Consider the following 20,732-nt stretch of genomic DNA (forward strand, 5'->3'; position numbering starts at 1 on the left):
TGAAGGAAAATTTAAGAATTAGAAAACCCTTGAATGGTGACTAAACAGATAATCTTAGAAATTTTCAGTGTCAACGGAACATGCAGGAATTCCTTATAATATTTTCATTCCCTAATTCTGTAAATGAAATAAAAAAATTTGGTCCCAGCTTTGAATCAAGTCATAGACATGGTCATAGAATCTGGTCATAGACATGTTAAATTTTATTTTCCATGCAGTATAACCATAATGATGGTAAATGGGCAGCAAATCAAATGATTTTTTAATATAAACAAATTCTGAAAGTTTCTTGGTTGCTCAAGTCTGAAATTTTCCTGAATGCTGAAAGAAACTTCACATTTCTTTGTGGAACAATACTCAAGAGGAAAATAATATATTTTTTACTTAGTTATTGAAAATCCTTCCCTATTGTTCCCCTTTCCCCGTCAGGGTTAATTTGAGGTTCTCTGAAACCATCGAACACACACAGGCCCCTCCTCTCTTAACAACAAGTACGTCCAGTAAAATTTCACCTGTTTACCATTTATTAGGATGTCTATGCGTGAAGCTTAAGTTTTAGAAAAAAATTTCATAAACACATACCCCATTTTTTGGAAAAGCAATCCATCCTAGGTCCCCCATGACAGTGCGTGAATCCAATAAATTCACTGAAAGAGAAAGAACACAAAACTGAGTGAAATATATAATATGGAAGCCCTATTTCAATAGTGTTATTAAAAGTGCATATTGTTTACATAACTGAAATTAGACTAAGCTCTCATTGTGGTGAATACAATGAGTATAATTTAAAAAAATTATTGAGATGCAAAAAAAAAACAAATGAATAAACATTTGGAGAACAATTATAGCAAAAGTCATTATCCTACATGTATTTATTTTTTGCCAAGCAAGAATAAGGGGAAAAAACTAATAATACGAAAAAGAAAAAAATGAGAGAAAGGCCCACCAAAATGAAAGGCTCATGCTGCCTTTTAAAAGGCTCTAAGTTTTGGGATTAAGCTGCAGCCATAAAATTGTAGCTAAATGTATTCTATTTTCTTCTGGAAAGCTGTTATAAAACAATTAACAAATAATTTACATTAAACAGCAATAAACTATTCCCAAGCTTGTAACTTTTTTTTGTAACATTAACAGAAATCTGTAATCCAAATTGCAAGTTTAATTAAGAAATAAATCTACACACCCTTAACAAAGACAAGGAAATTGTAGCAGTTCTTGGAGTTGCTGCTATAGTTGAGTCCATTGTATTCCCAAAGCTATCTTCTACTTAGATATGACCGTAGTCTAATAGTCTAAATTGTGTTTTGTATAAAACTGTCAGATGCATTAGGTCTAGAAATTCTAAGATATTTAGAAATTCCCAAGATGGAAGTTTGAATACCATCATTACAAAAGGATGCCATGGATGAATATATACACACAAACACACTTACACTCAAACACATGCACACATACACACAAACTCGCACACACATACACATATGTACTCATACACATGGTGTTTATATATTGTCCTTGGAAATCAAACTAGCTTAAAGGGTACTATACAGTCAAAATGTTTTAGACTTCGATCACAGATCATTCTCTTTCCAACCTATCATACCCAACCCGCATGGAACTACCAGGCCCATTGTGCAACTGACTCACTTTGAATGAGCCTGGCATATGGAACCAAAAGAAAAATCTCTCCATTATTCCTAGTCAGAGGCACTGAAGCTTCCTTAAACTATGTTCAAGAACCAGTATCCTGAAATACCATCAATTCTAAAAGAATGATTCTATCTGCAAGTATAAGTCTAGAGTATTAAAGGGGTAACAATTGATAAGCTGGGAAAGGTGTTGTCATACTCTATAAGAGAATATGATAAAATTATTATGACTGAGGAAATCAGGATCATAACTGAAATTGAAGTTTTCTACATGTTATAATAATTATGTACATTTAACACTTATCCATCAATTTATCTCACAGTACCACAAATTAATGAGACAAAAGTACATTTGTGAACATGTATATCTTATAAACCAAGTTAAAAGTCTACAACAATATTAGTAACATTAAAACAAATGAATAACCTAAAATTTGCAGAATAGAAATATGCTGCAATTACATAAATACATATATACTATTGTTGATAAATATAATTGTTTATTCTCTCACTACTTTATGAGCTCTTTAACTATAAAAATGCGTGCCCTATAATGTTTGTATAATTTTTAGCCTACTCAAATCATACTGGATTTAAAGAATAAAATAGTTTGTGAAATTATCAACTTACTAGAGGAATGATGACATAACCTAAAAACTGTTGTTTAAAACAACAAATACAGACCAAAATTGTTCTAGAATCCACTGACCTTGCAAATCCTGCCAGTCATTCCACTACATTTAATTTTTCAGTTAGACCCATATTCTTTTCTTATTCACTCTATTGTTGGCTTTTCTGGTTTCCATGGGAATAAGGCTACATTAAACTTAAATGTCCTTGTCCTCATTTTAGTTTTTTCTGGGACACTAGGGCTATGTCTAGACATGACTAAATACCAGGGGAGTGCAGAACCTAAATTGTTATGTTTATTCAACTTAATGATTCATTTGATTCACCTTTGATATTGAGGAGCACCGTATCTATGTAGATTAGATGAAGTAGAGCAAATCAGCAAACTAACGGTGTTACTATGATGGCAGTCAAATTGAACTTAATCCTGTGGTGGCAAACTGATGTGCATAGGAATTCTAGGAATTCATAACCAGCCTGCCATGAGAAACACAGCATTCCTTGTAGACCTCTTAATATGTGGATTTGAAATATTCATTATCACCAACACACTTCAGATGTCTTTTCAAAATTTAGTTCCCCTCACTTGAATTAGCTTTAATCTAAATTACTATTTTTACCTTTTCATTTTTTTTTTTGTTTCTGAAAACATGTAAATATAGAAGTAAATTAATGCCCTCAAAATACTAGCTTGGCTGTTAATGTAACTTATTGGGAGTCTTCATTATTGAAATGTACTACATAATACATAAAAATAACCACAACAGAAATTTGTATAATCTTTCTTATGGTGATCTTGTCAAAAGGCTGTCCTTCAGATAAATAAATTAGGAGGTTTACAGAGCATACAGTTATATCACTTCCCACTACTGTATAAAATTGCTTTCCTCCTGGAAACAAATGATTTCATAAAATTCAAAATGCAAAAAAGGTATTTACATATGCCATTAGTGAATTGGAAATTGAGAAAAAGAGAATAAAATTAGGTGTTTTAAGCCATTACTTTCAGATTACTATAACTTTGTTTATATAATACAGAATAAATTAGGATTTGATGCCCCAGAGAAAATAGCTAAAATTTATATGTAAATTATAAAATATATATTTTCATTTTAACTCTAAGCCTTGAACCAGGTACCTTAGTTGTCTTGAATGCCCTTTTCCCTTTCTGAATTGCTACCTTTTCATTTGTCTCAAAACATATTTCAGGTTAGGTGCAATGCTGAGTTCTCAGTCAATTTTGCTGATGTCAAAACTAAAAGCAGTTAATATGAAGTGCAAAAAAAAAAAAAGAAAACGTATTTCAGAAACTATCTTCATCAGGAAGCTATCTCTGATCCTCCCCTACTTAAATCTTAGGTAGTATTAATGAATATTCTATTAGGACCAAGTTCTTATCTCTTAAAAAATGAATACACAGAATTGTATCGTTTTCTTAAAAGAACACCATGCTTGACTCATGCCTATGAACCTAGCCTAAGCTCAGAACAGCTGAATAGCTATTTGTGTTATGAATGAATCATTTGGTCAGTGGACAGATCAAGAGGGTGTGGCTAATCAGTATACACCACTGGTTCTCAACATGGATATCTGCTAATGTCTGGAGACATTTTGGTTGTAAAAACTGGGGCAGGAGGAGTATTCTCTACTGGCATTTAATCGAAGAAGCCAGGCATGCAACTAAACATCCTGCAATGCATGGCAGAACTCCCAGGAAAGAATTATCTGGCCCAAATTTCACTAGTACCAAAGTTGACAAGCCCTGTTGTATACCTATTGATGCTACTAGAAAACTTCTACGTTGACAATTCTTTCATAGTACATCAGTAACATAATCTGTTCATTAACAGAAGTTGGCATATTTGAAGGCATTCAGTATGACCTAAAATAATATTCCTAGGTGAGGAAATAAAAGTAAGAAAATAATTTGTCTTATTTAAGAAAATAGAGTATTCTGACTATACAACACTCAAATCAATTTTGCATAAACAATATAATTATCACAGGTGTTCTCATTTACACTATAATAGTTTCTCAACATTCATGATGGCATAGGTGAAAAAGCACTCTACTACTGAAGTTATTAATGCCTCTATTTCCCCTACTAGTTACATAAAAAACAGAAAGATAAGAAGTTAATTATGTAAAAAACAGAAGTTTGGACATGGGGTGTATATAAATGTGAATTTTCAGAAGCTTGTTTCCCAATTTCATTACCAAATTTATTAAAAAGAGGGATTGGCAGTAATGGAGCACAGTCACTAAGTATCTTCTGTGCTATAATTACAGTAATTAAATTATTCTGAATAGTATATATGCTTGTTGTAAATTGCAATGAATACTCGAATATTGATCTTTATTGTACAACTTAATTAAAACTTGTCCGGGAAAAGCCACTAATAAATATGAGAGGAAATGTTTGATATGACAGTTACTCTGGAAGACATTAATTAGATATCAGAAATTTATGGAAAATGTTTTTATTCCATTATTTATATTTTAAAATAGAGCCACATGACCAAACTGAGAGACAGCCTTGAAGGTCATTTTCCTTCAGCCATTGTATAATTACAATGGAGACGGACATATTGATTGATATTCTAATCAGTAATTAAGAAGACTTATACACGAGAAGAAATAACTGTAATGGGGTCAATGTGCATGTACTCTATTGCAAAGTCCTAAAGTTAATATGTAGGTGAAAAACTTCACTAATACAAGAACTTTTTAATAAGTAGAAGTCACTTAACTGTCCAACCAAGTAACAGATTATAATAGAAACTAATTCAAAAATAGTCTTCAGTATGCTTTAATTTTATTACTACACATTAACAATTTCAATGCTTTCTTAAACAGAGAAAAAGCTTTTAAAGAATTTACTTTCAGAAAAGGCTGAGGACTGCTCACTCATTATTTTTGTTGAAATTCAAGGGGAGCAAGGAGAGGACAAAATGAGTAAAAACGGAATACACGTAAGAAGATTCCTAAATCCTCAACTTCACACATTCTAACAATTACAGATTAGTTCAAGTTAATAATACAAATATGCTCCTCAATGATTATGACTTTCAAACATTTATAACTTGTTGTATATCACTTTGACTCCACTTCTTTTTCCTTAACATTTTGCTAACATTAGTCACTAAGAGCAGGAAAATTTATTAAATTGTCCAGGAAAAAGACACATTGGAATGAATGTGTTTGCAGACTTTGAAGAGTCAAAAGACAGATCAAGGACATTTGATCCCACCATGTACCATCAGTGGGCCAGAGAGAATGTGTGATCCTTGATAGCATGAAGATAGAGTCAGAAGGCATATTCTACCCTTATACTATTTCTGTCTTTTCCATGATCTTCACATCAACAAACACAACCATAATGTCAGGTAAATTTCCACTACGGTATAAAAAGAGAATTTGGATTCATAGCAGACAGGACGCCATTCTCTTTCTCTAAAGGCATTGAATTCAAGTCCCACTGCATGTAACAGACTTTTGATGGATGCTTGCTTATTGATTTCCATTTAACAGTAACACAAAAGCTACTGGATTCAATTACCACATACATTTAATTAATCTATGGGAACAAACCCCAGATATACACCTGTCCAGCCTCTCTCCATGGTCCCATTCAACACAGATGTGCTTTCTTGCTTTTAGGCTAAATTTTATAATTTGACAACTGCTGCAGGGAACAAAGAACAGTTGACAAAATGAGTGCAGAGAAAGAAGACATGTGTTTCCCATTGGAAAACTAAATTTGTAAATTTGGTAAAAATTATAAGTTTAGGGGTATTAGGTAGAGTTCTGGCATCTCTTGCCTTGAAGGCAGGAAGCTATAACCAACCATATTTCCAAAGACAATGTATGGGAGAACATTTATTTCTTCTGCAATTCTGAGTAACCAATGCGCATAGCCTTTTTTAGAAAAAAAGAAGAAAGAACACGAGGAAAGAAATTATTGAGTGCTTACTATGCATGAAGTGCTCTCCTTGGCCACTTATATATATTCTTTCATTTAATCATCTCAGCAAACCTATAGGCTCAACAAGAACATTAACAGGTTGCAGTCCTGTTCAGAGCCCCAGCAGGGAAATCAAGGAGGAGGAAAGAATGAAGCAATAACTGAGACCTTAGTGACGTGAGCCCTGCTTATTGTTTGCTATAGCCAAGTCCCCCACTTAGGACCTAGACAAAAGATCACTTTATTACAGTCACTTATTTTCCTGGACATCCAAAGGCCATGAACTAAACCTTAATCATGAATGAATCTACTTTGTACATGATCCACGGCTGCTAAAGATTGCTTGTAAAAAACATCACACAACCAAAGAGACTATTAACAGTTTCATTCTGTATTAACAGTGGCCTCAAATAGGCCATCAACATTGCCTGGCAAACCCATCTTTGGGTAATTAGTTCTCTTGCACATGAACTGCAATGTATTTTGCTAAAATTTTAATTAAAATATATTTAAAAATAAACTTCACATTTCATCTAGTGAATATCTTATCTCTGTCTTTTTTCATAACTCAAGTTACTGAATGAGTTGCCAACACCCCTATTTATATCCTCACATTCTCCTTATTCCTTACCTAACCCATTATAATCTGGCTTCAACCCTGACTATTCTACCAATACTTCTATTCCCAAGCTCACCAGTGATAATCATGTAGGTCTGAGTTCTTAATTTGCCTTATTGCCTTAATTTGTTGGCAGCATTTGACCGTGACCCCCAAGGACAAACCCTCTCTCACCTTTTATCTTCAGTGACAACTTATTTCTGTGGTTGTCTTCTACCATTCTGGCTATTTCTTCTTGTTTCCTTTATAAGCTACTCATCTGTACCAACCCTAACTGAAATCTGCCATTTGTAAACCCTGGTTTTGATCAATGTAGCATTTTTGTAAACTGTCTTCACTTTTCACACTATTCCAATGACTTTTGATTGGGATTTAACATCAAAGTAAAAAAGAAGCTTTCTGAAATAACTAGAAGTCTTGGTGCCAGTCCATACATACTGAATCAGAATATTAAGAATGGAGAATGGCTACCATATTTATTTTTTGTTTGCTGGTTGGTTGGTTTTAAAGACAATATTGGCATATAACTCTATATAAGGACCCTTCTAAAGGAGCCCATGAACTTCCAAGTCTTCATTTACAATCTAAATGTTAATGATCCTACAAATTCATATATATTGTTCATTTTTCTCTTCTCAAATTTTTATCAATTTATAAAACTTCCTGCTGATTATTAACACATGCATGGCATGCAGTCATCCCCAAATTCAGCCCATTACAAAATGAACAAAGTATCTTCCCTATAAAAGAAAAAAACCTTCCCCCCATGTTCCCCATTTCAGTGAGGGCAGTGCCACAGAACTAGTTATTCTACCCAGATACAACAGTCACTCTTGTCTTCCTTCACCTTTACCCCTACATTGAATCACCGACCAAATCCCACTGATTCTAAATATATCCTAAATATAACTCTGTACACTGCCTGCTCTGTTTCATTCCACAGTATAACCAGTCCAGCCAAATCCTTGCCATAATTTTTCACTTGAACCATCTCCTAGCTGGTTTCTCAGTAGAAAAGCATGATCCCTGACAATTTATTCAAAATAGTGCTTTCAGAGAGATCTTTCTAAGTCACCAATATGATCATGTTGTGCCTCCCCACTTCAACCTTATAACTGCATCTTATTGTTTTAATATAAGTCCTTCCAGGGTTAGTCCCTATTTTCTTCTCAAGTTTCATTCAAGCTTTTTCTTTCCTTTCTTTTTCACATTTTAGCAACAGTAAACTTATTTCACTTCCAACTATGTGGTCTCACTATTGATTCAGTTTTGTCCAATAAGCTGTGAAGGGGATCTGCAAAGGGAAAGGATTTTGGGTAGAAAACATTAATAATGAAAACTCCTGATTGCCTTCGAAGTTTCTGGGTATGGATGTATTTCCTGGAACTGACACAGCCATCTAAAGAAAATAAGTAGAATCAGCAGGAGAGCAAAGCCTACAGATTAAGGTTGGCAGAGTGAAAGGATGGGAAGTATCTGGCTCCAAATTGTATCACACAGTTGGTAATCCTTTAACTAGAAACTTGCTTCTCTTAGGACTTGCATTTATGTGGGAAAACTCGATTTTGTTTCTTAATCTAGTGGGGAAGTGATTTGCTCTTATTTGAAGAGGAACAGATCCTAATGGATTACAGCTTCTAAGTGGCAGAGCTTGAAGGCAAACTCATCTCTCTCATTCCAGAACTTATTCTCCTTCCATCATGTCTTGATACCTCCAAAATTCTATTCACACAATTCCAATGACATTCACAATGGAGTCACTTAAACTCCCAGATTATCTATCTCTGAAGTTATTTCTAAAAGAGATGATTTTTGTTATCCCTGTCAATCTTAATATATTATGCTGAATTGTTGACTGTAAAGGAAAAACCAGGGCTTTTAATTATTTTGCTTCAAATTACTTTCATCTTTGTCCATATTTTTCTTTTTGTTTCTTCATTGTTTATTTTGTTCCAAAATATTTTTCATCATCATCAACAAAGAAGCTTTAGGCACTGCTCTGCAAAAATTAAGCAGTAGCATATTCATACCACAAAGCATACAACTATGATGAAAGCAAAAATCAATCAGAAATGTATACTAAAGATTTTGAATTGTTAATACAGTCTAGAAATATAAATCCAAAAAGATGGCAAAAGAAATTCAGAATTAGCATCCACTGGTTGGTCTGTACAAAGTGTTTAGGCAAAGCTAACACAGAAATCCACTGACAGCTACATTATAACTAATTAACAGTCAGCTACATTCACAGGACATATTGCATGAAAAGAGCAATACCATATGGTTTTCAGTGGTTACCTTGTCAGGTGGAGTAACCATACTTGTCAAATTTTACGTACTGTTTTTATTCTAAAGAGAAAAGTCAATGTTAGATGACTTAAGAAGCTTGACAATCTTCAAATCACAGAATACTCTCATTTAATAACTGCTTATTTCCACACCACCATGTATATAGATAATATATGAAGTTGTTCCTTTCAAAAATAAAATATTATAAGTCCTCAACTCTTGTAATAAATATGCTTATTCATACATAATTCACTTTGAGAATGTTTCATTGCACGTAATACTCTAATACTCAGTGCTATGGTTCTGGTTTGCTACTATGTGACCTTGAGAAAATGATTTTACTTTGAGGGCCTCAATTCTCATACCTGTAACATCAGTAAAAAGACTAATAAAATTGTATGTGTCTGTCCTTAATATACATTATATCACTTAATCATAACAATGATCCTTTAGTATGTTATTTTCCCCACTTTACAGATAAGGAAATTGAAGTTGAGAAAAGCTAAATAAGGCAATGGCCCAGGGTCCCAGAGCTAATAACACACAGCTGGAATCTAAATCTAAGTCTATCTAACTCCAAAGTTCTTTCTTTTGCTTCTATATTACACTCGCCCCCATGTCCAGCTTGCTGATTACAAAGGCCCATTCCTTTGAAACTCTTAACTCCTATGTATCAATGAATTTTATTAAATCAATGAACTTTGAATAGTATGTTACAGAAGCCAACATCACAATGCTCAATTGTATTGTAAAGATGGAAATGTTCAGATATATTAATGTAAATATAACAGACATTAGTTTTTCCTGGGGAAATCACAATTCAGTATTAAATTTCCAACAGTAAGTTATAAGATTCTAGAAAGCAAAAGGGTAAGCAACAAAATAATACTGAACTTTCATTTCTTAATTTTTTATTTTGTTATTCATTATGCTTTAAGCTGCTAACTGGGGCAAAATAGGGCATGTATTTGTCCAAGTATGCTTTTTCCTTAAAAGCCAAAAAACATATTAAAAACTACTATTTTAGAATAGAATGTAAAATGTATGAAAAGTTGATTCTTTGTTTTGAATTAATACTTACCCCAGTCCCTAAATAGCCCTAATGTTTGACTGAAATGTGTCAAACTTCAAAACAATCTATATAATTGCTAGCTTTCCAGCCTTCAGGGTAGGATAAATGATGATTAGATGTGAACATACACTAAAACAGAAGGATACACACTAAAACAGAGGGAAACTTGCTCACAGTCTGTATTTTAAGGTGATGGCATTCACCAAAAATAAGAAAACAATTAGGTGATAGCAGCCCTTTTTGTAAAATGAGAAATGACTCGAATTTTTGCCGACAACTTGAGTCATTATTTTTATGTCAGTCTATTGCAGCTTAGTTCTTGCAGCTTAGTTGAAATTTAATTCTAAGGTAAACCCTACATAATGACTCTTTGTTATTTAAATTTTTTAAAAATGATATTGCAAAAAATCTTTGGATAATGTTTTGTCATTGAAAACTAGTCAAAATATAAAGCAATACAGACAGAAGTACTAACAAAGTATAACAAGTATTGTGCTAAATAATTTCAGGTGGCTGAATATAATCCTTTTAGTAACCAAGATCTAATTATCCATCTCAAAATGGATACCAGCATTCATAACAGCAGGAAAGTATTTTTTAAATCAGTCTATTAAAATATAGTAATTTTTATATACTAACTGGGTGTAAGATTGATGTAGTAGTAATTATTTTTGCATAGTTAACCTAGTGCCTCTAATCTGTTTTTGGTCAAAAAATAAGCATGTTAGTTGGCTATCTGTCTTTTTACAAAGGTTACAATGGAAAAGAAAAAAAGGAAATAAAGTAAAATGAAAGTACTTTCATTTTTCTGCGTATTTGTAGCAGACACTATTTTATGCCTATTGTCTACAGACATCATTTATCCTTTCTTGGTATCAGAATCTCACTTTTCTTTGGAGTGGCAATATGTGCCTTGCCAGACAATGAATTATAACTGGTCTTTGCAAATAATGATAATCATGTTTCTATTATCTTAGCTTCATTGAATCTGGTGGCCTTATTGCATAGGTCTGGTCAATGAGATATAAACAGAAATCTGCTCACCAGTTTCTGGGAAAGTTTTGTTGTTGTCCTAACTAAAGAAATAATGCAGCTGACATGGTTCTTGGCTCTTCTCTTTCCATTTTTCTTGTTCTGAATTGGATGTCATACCGGCAGAGGGATCAAGATTTTCGTAACCATAAGGCAATAAGCATGAGAGCAAGGCCAAGAAAATCACAAAGATTCCTCTCTTAACATCATTAAGCCACAGAACCCAAGCCACCACATATTTACTCTCAAACTTCTTTCTTTTGCATTTAAAAAAACCTATTTTTTAAGGCACTGTTCGACAGGTTTTCTTTTTCTATTATTTATAACCTAATATAATCCTATATGATACAGATAATATATAAAAAACTGAGAAAAAAGTCCAACTTATGGACTTAACTTTTGTTCCACTTCTATGGAATATAACACCTACAAGAAGGGTTCATTGATTTAGCAAATATTTATTGAGTATCTACTTAAGTGCCAAGAATTGTTCTAAGCCCTCGGGATACATCAGTGAATAAAACAGGAAGTATCCTGCTGATTCTGCAGCCTTCCAATTGCTTGGCCCAGAGAGTAGAAACTTGTTCAAATTTTTATTACCTGTGAAATAATCCATCTATATCTCCTGAGTCAAACTCTCTTAGGGTATAATTATCTGAGTTAACATTTGGCATTTAGGGATATATAGATACATACACATACACACATGCACACACAAACATACATGTATCTGTATATACACTTTCAAAATGAGTTTAAGATTAACTGGGAGAGTAAAGGGGAAATATTAATCAAAGCATATTTCTTGAAGATCAGTTTTGAAATCAATGGTTATATCATCGATTATATATAAAACCATATTTAGAACTTTTTTGCACTTTGACATTTGTTTTTACAACTGTTAATATATTGTATTTCTTTATTTTACATAATGTTATCTGATAATCATCTATATCACCTTTAGCCTTAGAACATTTTCATATTCTCCTTTTAAAGATTAATAACTAAAAATACCTATATAGCATTTTCTGAATGTTAATCACATATAAGTAATACGTATGCAAATAAATACTCAGTGTTTTTTTTTAATTTGGTGTTTCTTATCATCCACATTGGAATCAGCTAAAGTACTTTTAAAAAATGTAAATCCATTGGCTCCTTCTGAAACCTACAAAATCAGTATATTACGTGAAGCCTAGGAGACTGAATTTTACAAAGTACCTCTGCCCCGACTGGCCCACATGATTCTTATACTAACTAATTAGACAATATTAGAAGCAGTCTATGCCCTGGTTCAATGAGGTGAATCTACCTTTCACACAGCTGGATTTTGTGTCAATGTCAAATTGCAATAATGGTTTCTAAAAGCTAACTCTCAATGTTTATATCGGTATCATTGCAGACTGGCACCAATACCAGTCCACACATCTCACTTTAAGTGCCTGGTGTTCTAAGCAAGGGCTCTTCAACAAGGATAAAGATCAGAGTCATCTATGGACATTCTAAAACTGGATTCCTAAGTCCAGACATGGTATATTTAACAATGTTTTGAAGTTGGTTCTGATGAGCACTTCTGGGTTAGGAATCATTAAAATTTATCACATATTATATTAGATCATTAAATATGAAATGTCCAATTTTGAATCAAAAGTGTAGTTTATTATAACTTAAGAAGAATTATAATTAATCAAACTATACACCCAAACTATCAATACAGTTTTGCCATCTTAACAGTACCTTGTTCATGCCAGCAGTGAAGAAGCCTAAGGAGCAACTGGTAATGAAACCAGGAAAGGTGTTTTCCACAGCTTCTTTAGAATGAAATATTTTTCCTTCCCAGAAGTGGTCCAAAGCCTGGAAAAAGTGGTATGCAGTTGGTGCAAGGTCTGATGAATACGGTGGATGACAGAGAGTTTCCAAATCCAGCCTCTGCAGGTTGAACAGCATTGTTTGTGCGACACATGATTGAATGTTGTCTTGCAAGAGGATTGGCCTGTCTCTATTGACTGATTTCAGCTGCTTAATTGCAAGCATCCTCATCATTTCACCCAACTGGTTGCAGCAGACATCTGCTGTAATCAATTGACCAGGTTTCATGAAGCTGTAGTGGATAATCCCAGTGTCAAACCATCAAAACACCATTAGCTTTTTATATGAATATTCAGTTTTGGGCTATGTTTTGGCACTTCAACTTCATCAACCATTGTGCCAAATGCTTGCGATTGTCAAAAAGAACCTGTTTTTCATCATATGTAACAATATGGTATAGAAATGGTTCACCTTTATGTCATGACAGCGAAGAAAGGCAAGCTTCAAGACGATTTATCTTCTGACACTCCTTTAATTCATGTGGAACCCATCTATCCAGCTTCTTTACTTTGCCCATTTGTTTCAAATGGTCCAATATTGTTGGAATAGTAACGTCAAACCTTGCTGCTAATTCATGTATTAATTGAGATGGATTCGCTTCCACTATGGATTTCAGCTCATCATTATCCACCTTGGTCTCAGGTCGCCCACATGGCTCAATTTCAAGATTAAAATCATCAGAACGAAACTTCTCAAACCATCGATGTACTGTGCATTCATTAGCCACATCCTTCCCAAATACTTCATTGATATTTTGAGCTGTCTGTGATGAACTGGTTCTAGGACAGAACTCATATTCGAAAATAACACCAATTTTTGTTATTCATGGTTTCACAAAAATTGCTCTAAAATAAATTTGAAAGATAACCACAAGACAAAATGTGCATCTGCAAGACAGAGGATGTACCTTCACAACAAAAATAAAATAAGAAGTGTCAAAGTGAAATGTCAGAGAGACCAACTGTCAAACTTAGTACGTAAGGCAATTGGACATTTCATACTTAATAACTTAATAATTTGTTTTATAGGTAAATTTTTAGAAAGCTCCAAGACAGTATTCTATCACACTGATCTTCTATACAACATTCCTTTTATATTTTAACACAGTGGTTTTCAAACTGAGCTTACAGTGGCCCAGACGTTCTAAAAATGGGGTCTCAGAGGCATAGGCAAATAAAGGGAAGGAGGGAAAAACACAGCCAGGAAACCAAATAACTATTGTTATCAGTTTTACGTATTGTGCTTCCACAGTGATTTCTTTTGAATGAAATCAAAGAGTTTCTACTGCTCAAGAAAAAAAAAAAAAAGTTTGAAACCACTGCTAACATTATGTATTTGGCTTTCTACAGGAACTATTTATATAAGAACTTATCAGATGAAAATCAGTTTCGTATATTGTGAAAATTAAGAATATTGTTCATGGCATCATTTAAACAAAAACACTACTATGACCAGGTCCTCTCAAACTCTAGACTCAGAAAAAAAAAAAAAAAAAAAAAAGTCAGTTTCCTGATGAACTGACAGATTTTCTACCAGGAAATGAGTGTTGTGTAACTCAAAGCTTATACTTAAGTTTTCTATTCAATTACTTTAGCATTGATGATAGGGAGATTGTCTTGATATGAGTTTTCCATGTCTCCCCATTCAAATATTTATTTTATTTTTATGTTAGTTGATTTTCCTATGAATTTTCTTATACAATTTTTATAAAACATTATTTCTTATTTCAAAGATGATATTCATAAAGTACAAATCATAATACTAGTACATTTAGATAAATGTAATTTCTAGCAAAGTGGGGTAAAATCACGAGCACCAGCATCAAACACACTCGATTCTTACCCTGTCAATTTATGTGTTCTCTGACCTAGTGCAAATTACTGAACTTTTCCCAAACTCAATTTCCCTCTGTAAACTGGAACAATATCAATCTCACTGAGTTGTTGTAAGAATTAAAGGGGCTTATGTGATGATAGTTTTCATAGCAATTATCATTTTTATCCCTCCCATCTAAAGAAAGATTCAGTTCAAAGAATTCTTACAGCTGACTAGAATCCAATATTAACCCTCTGATATTTTTGCTGTATTTGTTGTTATTTTAGAGTAAATAATTTTTTTCTGGAGATACAGTTAATTAAGCACACTAACCAGACACTAACCAAACTATACTTAAAAAGTTATTTATCATACATTTTAAATTTAAACTTGATCCCATATATATCTATGTTTTAGTGCTATTCTATTCACAGGGTTGAGAGCATCCATTTTTATGCTATTTTCTCTGCAATATTAAGAATTCCTACGAAGTCGTAAATCTAAAGTACTTCATAAAGTAAGTGACCGTCAAAATAATCCAGGAAATCTAGAACAAATGAAAGAGTAAATCCATCCACTCCCAAGAAATTTAAACCATTTAGAAACAGATGTTTTATATTAATTGTTTTTATGAAGGTAAAATTAAGTCATGCTGAATGTAAAAACTTTATTTTATGTTGGCTGATAGTGGCTCAAGTTATATGAATTCTGAGAATTTATCATAAGAAAGTGGGGGGGAAAAAGCCATTGATTAAATTAAAAAGAGATAGTAACCGCAGCATATCTACTAATTGCTTTCTAGCAGCTTGCTTATCTCTGTAAAACTTTCTTTTCATTGATACTTTTGGTAAATCTAAAATAAAGTATTCTACTGACAAAAAATTTCTTGGTATTAACTTACTTTGGTCGGCAAATCATAAAATCTTTTAGTTGGCAACTTCTCAGTTTAGAAGAGACTCTACAATACCAGAGACTCTAAACTCTATTAGTTATGGATTTAGGAAAAGAGCTATGTTGGCTCCACCAGCAACACAGTAATGAGGTGAGACTAGGTGTGGTTAAAATCAATAACTTTAAAAAAACAAAGAAGTTATTTAATAACATTTATGCTTTAGGCATAAATTTACAGAGTATAATATACTTCACTGATGCTCCATATGGAGTACCAAGCTTGGGAGCTGGCTCTCAATGAGTTTACAGACAGGCAAAGCTTTCTTCATATTGATGCTTTTCATATATATGCAAAAAAAAAGATATTTCACTGCCAGTATTTTTGATTGAACTTGCTTTGGTTGGCAAATCATACTATCTCTGTTAGTGGTGAATTCTCAGTTCAGAAGAGAATATTTTCCCTGGTTAACCTTCACTTTTTACAGGGATTTCTATTCTAATCAAGATCAGAAATGTACAGACAAGTAAAAACACAATTCCATCTCAGTGTGAAAGATGACACCTGGAATAAAACTGGGCACACAATCTTGGGAAATCAGTCTAGGCAAAAAGATCAAATTATTGAGGTGAAGGAAGAAGGTGAGTGTATCTGACTGAGCTCAGGGTATCCAACTGCACTGAGAGGAGCTCACCACAGGAGCCTGGCGTGCAGGGAAGGAGAACTGGCAGCAGAGGTAGACCAGAAGAAAATCACTGAAAACTTTGTACTCGGCTCAAGGAGTTTAGATTTTATGAGGAGGGTACTGGAGGGCCATTGAAGGGTTTTTACCTAAGGAGTAAGTAAGGGCTGCTTGAGTTGTTGAACTGAAGTCAAGTGGTTTTCTTTTGGTATTTCCATTTACAATAAATATTAGACAGCGCTCGCTAATGTAGAAAATTAGACCTTGCTAAATGTCAGAATGCCAACCCTCACTACTTTTTTAGCACATGCAATACTTAACACATACACTTACTATAGATAGAACTTTTATGAGGCACTTTATTGATGTGAACTCAATCTTTACAACTCTAAATCATATTGTCATAATAATCCCACTTTATAGGCAAGAAAACATAGGCATGGAGAGGTTTTCTAGCTTGCCCAAGGTGGCAGAGTTCTAAGTGGTTGAAACAGGCTCCAGAGCCTGTGTTCGTACCACTCTGCTATCCTACCTCCAGAGTGTTGCACTGACTCTGCAGTCATAAGACTGTGGCTTTGAAACTAGTTCTGATTTTTTAGTAGAGCAAACTGTCTCATTTCAGTTCCTTCATTTATAACAATGATCTTTCTCTAATCTAGCCTATAGGGTTTTTTTTATGAGATTCACGTGAAATAATACACTTTCATAATATAAACTACCTTAAAATGATTATAAAATATTTGATATAACTCTGTATATAAAGATGGAAAAAGCCCCCAAGGGATTGGCTTGGATAGGAGATGAAAGGTGTATACATTTTCCACAGAATCATTCAGCCCCCTCTCTTATTAGGAGAAGTACTGCTGCCTAAAAAACAAAATATGTCACAAGTTAGGATAAAATTATATTTTCAAAGCTCTCCTCTGCTTTTAATAGAGCAAGGAGTAGTGATAAGCAATAGATAGCACTTTTTAAAGGTGAATTTCTTAATGGGATTTTGGGTATGCAAAATTATATCTAGAGTCTAGTCTTGGCTAGGGATTTGGAACTGAATTGTTTATAGACTAGAGTAACAGAAACAAATTGAAAAGGTAAAGCATACATGCCCTAAAATGAAAAGGAGGAAATGGGTACAAGAAGATCTCTCCTTGTGCTAGTGGGGCTCTGGACAACGAAGAGGGAAGATGTTAAGTGGGGGATGGTTATTTATGTGTTAAGAGCACAATGACCAGCAGTTGATCAAGTGTTAAATGAGAAGGAAAAAAAAAAAAAAATGGAGCTATGAGTAGGCATGAGAAGAAATATCTCCACGACTCCATACGAATTTTTGCAAGGCTTGTTTTGAGGAAAATAAAATAATACACCTGTAAGCTACTTAGAACAATGTCACACACATAGTAAATCAATAATGAACATTAGCTATGATTATTGTATACAGGTGTGTGTATTCACAGACTTTAAAGTTAGTAAGTGTTGGAGTCTAACAAAAACAAAAATGTGTTTACTTTGTAATCCAAAACAATTGGATTAAAAAAAAACAGTTTTTATTTGTTTTTCTGTAATTCCATAGCACCTAATTCTTTGCTTACTTTGTTTCACTGTTTTTTTTCAAATCAAAAACAGTGACTTCAAATCTGCAAAATTAAGGTACTTTGTTGCCGTTGTTGTTACCCCCTCCCATCTAGAGAAATGAAATACCATGCTTGAAACTGGACATGGTTAAAATCCTTCAGACACAGCCGTTTTCAAGTATTTTCTATCTCAGAAAAGGTGGTTGTATCCCCTTTCAGGAGACTCATTACAGCATCACTACACTGCCTAGCATGGAACTCCTGAGAAGAGAGTCCACTGCCACCTTCTACAACATGGCATTCTGCCTCACCTTTCCTGTTAGCACACAAGGCCAGGGCTTTGGGTGAAAGCTAGACCTTGGCTTTCAGAGCAAGCTCCTGCTGTGGGCTGCTGGGCTGAACTGGTGCCAGCCCAGCCAGATCTGCCTGCTGAGTTTGTCTTTCCACTGAAAATACATTAACAAGCATCCTGGAAAGGAAAGGTACAGCCAGTGCAAAGTAAGTAAGTGAGGTATCTTACAAGAAAGGCAAAACTGACAGAGACCTCTTAAACTCTTATACTTCTGATTTATTAATTAAGTAAAAAAGTATGACCAGGTTTGACACGATCTACCTTTAGGGACTAAGTCTCATGATTTATTTACAAGAAGACTACATTTTCTTAGCATCCAATTTGAAATCATGACTTCCTTTGCGGTGTTGGAACCTAACAGGTAGGTGCTGTTACTCTCCTAACTTGTTTTCACTTTGTGGGGGATAGAAGGAGGAAAGAAAAGAGAGAGAAAGGAAGGGAGGGAGACCTAACAAATGAAAATAAGAATGGGAAATTATTATAAGAGGAAAAAGACAGTACCCATCTCTGAGTAAAAGAACAGACTGTATTTTCTCTAAATCTTCCAATACTTAGCCTGAAACATGTTTCCAAGTGGGAACATTTTCTCATAAACCATATGCAAAATATTCAACCCTTAGGTTTTGGCTCTTTGATTTTTTTTTTTTTTTTTACTGGAATTATTTACTTAACAGAGTTGTGGGCTTAGTTTATTTAGAACTTAAGACAAGCTTGATGGATGGATAAGATGGCCTGGGCAATAGTCCAGCAACTAAAACAGAATTATCACAGACATTTTAATCCCAATTATTTAATCTGTGGGGTGTCTAACGCCACAAATGTTTGGCATGATTCAACAAAACAGTAGATCTTACAGAGAAATAGAAGGAAAAAAAATAAATGCATGAAACAAAATGATCTAAAGAGTTATTTTTCTCATTAGGCTGGGGTTTATATCAGCAGAGTCATAGTAAAACAAATATAATATTAGAATATGGGTGTGTAAATGTGATTTTTTTTTAAAAAAGGATAAAAATAAAACTTAAACACTTTTGTTAATATCAAGTTTGTAGTGATACCACCTTGACATCCCTCACCACTCTTTATTCCATCCTTACCACAACCTTTCCACATACCCCAAAACACATCCTTGGGTGCAAACACTGACTTCCGAGCTAAGTTACTGCACTCTGCTTAATAAATGCACAATTAAAACCATGAACACTGAGTACTGAGGGACACAGAGGAAAGAAGGTGTAACCTAGGCTATACTTTCGTTCAACAAAATTTTGTTATACTCTCCTCCTTCCTTAAGAAATAATATAATTGATATTAATAAAATGGCATATAAGCTGATCAGAGACTAAAGACTACAAACTCTATGGGAAAAGGACAGCTACAGAAAAGTTTAATTATGAACAGAATACACTAGGTTTCTTTTTTTTAAACTGGAATACAATTAAGTGGAACTCTAGAGGCAAAAGTCACACACAATTTTTTGGAGGGTTTTCAGGCAATTTTTAAATAGTAGAAATGATTCCTTATGGTTTCTCTAAATTGCTAAAAATAAAAAATAATTTTAAAATATTATACTAAACTTAAAATGGCAGTTAATAAATGTCATCACACTAAACCACAAAGTTATCAAAAACTCCAAGTGGGGCACCTACTAAATTACAGTTTTATGACTTTGTAACATCTGGATTCTCATTAGGGATGCTAGATAAAAATTTGAGCTTTTAAGAAATGAAAAAGATCAAGACATTCAATTACCATACATTTCACCAGACATAATTCCAATTTTATGTATCTATGGCAGTTTTTCTTTGTATTTATTTATTTTGCTTTGCACTGATTATATAAGGTAACTATTTTTTAAGATGATAATTTAAAAATTGAACATTTTAAAATTTCTATTTTTTATGAAATTAAGAAGGATGTTTAAACAATTAAATATTTTCTATTGTTATAATATGAATTTTAAATTTGTTATAATTTTATGTGATACAAATAATTGCAATGAATAATTCCTCTCTATGTGAAATCTATAGTGTCAAAAGAAAGATGCAAATTCCAATCAAGTTTTAATACTCAAGAATACCTGTGCCACTATTTGTAACTTGATTTGTAAATAACTATTTCTCAATATAATTTACAATCAGTGGTCCTACTATTGTATATGAAGTTCTTCATTACAAGGACATCTTGCATATGTTAACAGATTACCACAAATAATCTATTGGTCAAAATTTATATTTAAAATTCTTACAGTGCAATCCATTTTTGCCTTGTTCAAACACATTAAAATCTATTTAATGAA

General features: G+C 33.4%; 1 protein-coding gene across 3 annotated transcripts in view; it reads right to left on the reverse strand.

Annotated features, from left to right (window-relative positions):
• EPHA5 (EPH receptor A5) overlaps positions 1 to 20,732 on the reverse strand; it is a 263,882-nt gene that overhangs the window by 237,606 nt on the left and 5,544 nt on the right. For all 3 annotated transcript variants that reach the window (XM_045531916.1, XM_045531915.1, XM_045531917.1), the window contains exon 2: positions 583 to 647. In XM_045531916.1, coding sequence (XP_045387872.1) covers positions 583 to 647 — 65 coding nt within the window. The remainder of the gene's footprint in view (positions 1 to 582; positions 648 to 20,732) is intronic.

The sequence above is a fragment of the Lemur catta genome, chromosome 19 (genome assembly GCF_020740605.2).
Source record: "Lemur catta isolate mLemCat1 chromosome 19, mLemCat1.pri, whole genome shotgun sequence".
Taxonomy (NCBI): Eukaryota; Metazoa; Chordata; class Mammalia; order Primates; family Lemuridae; genus Lemur; species Lemur catta.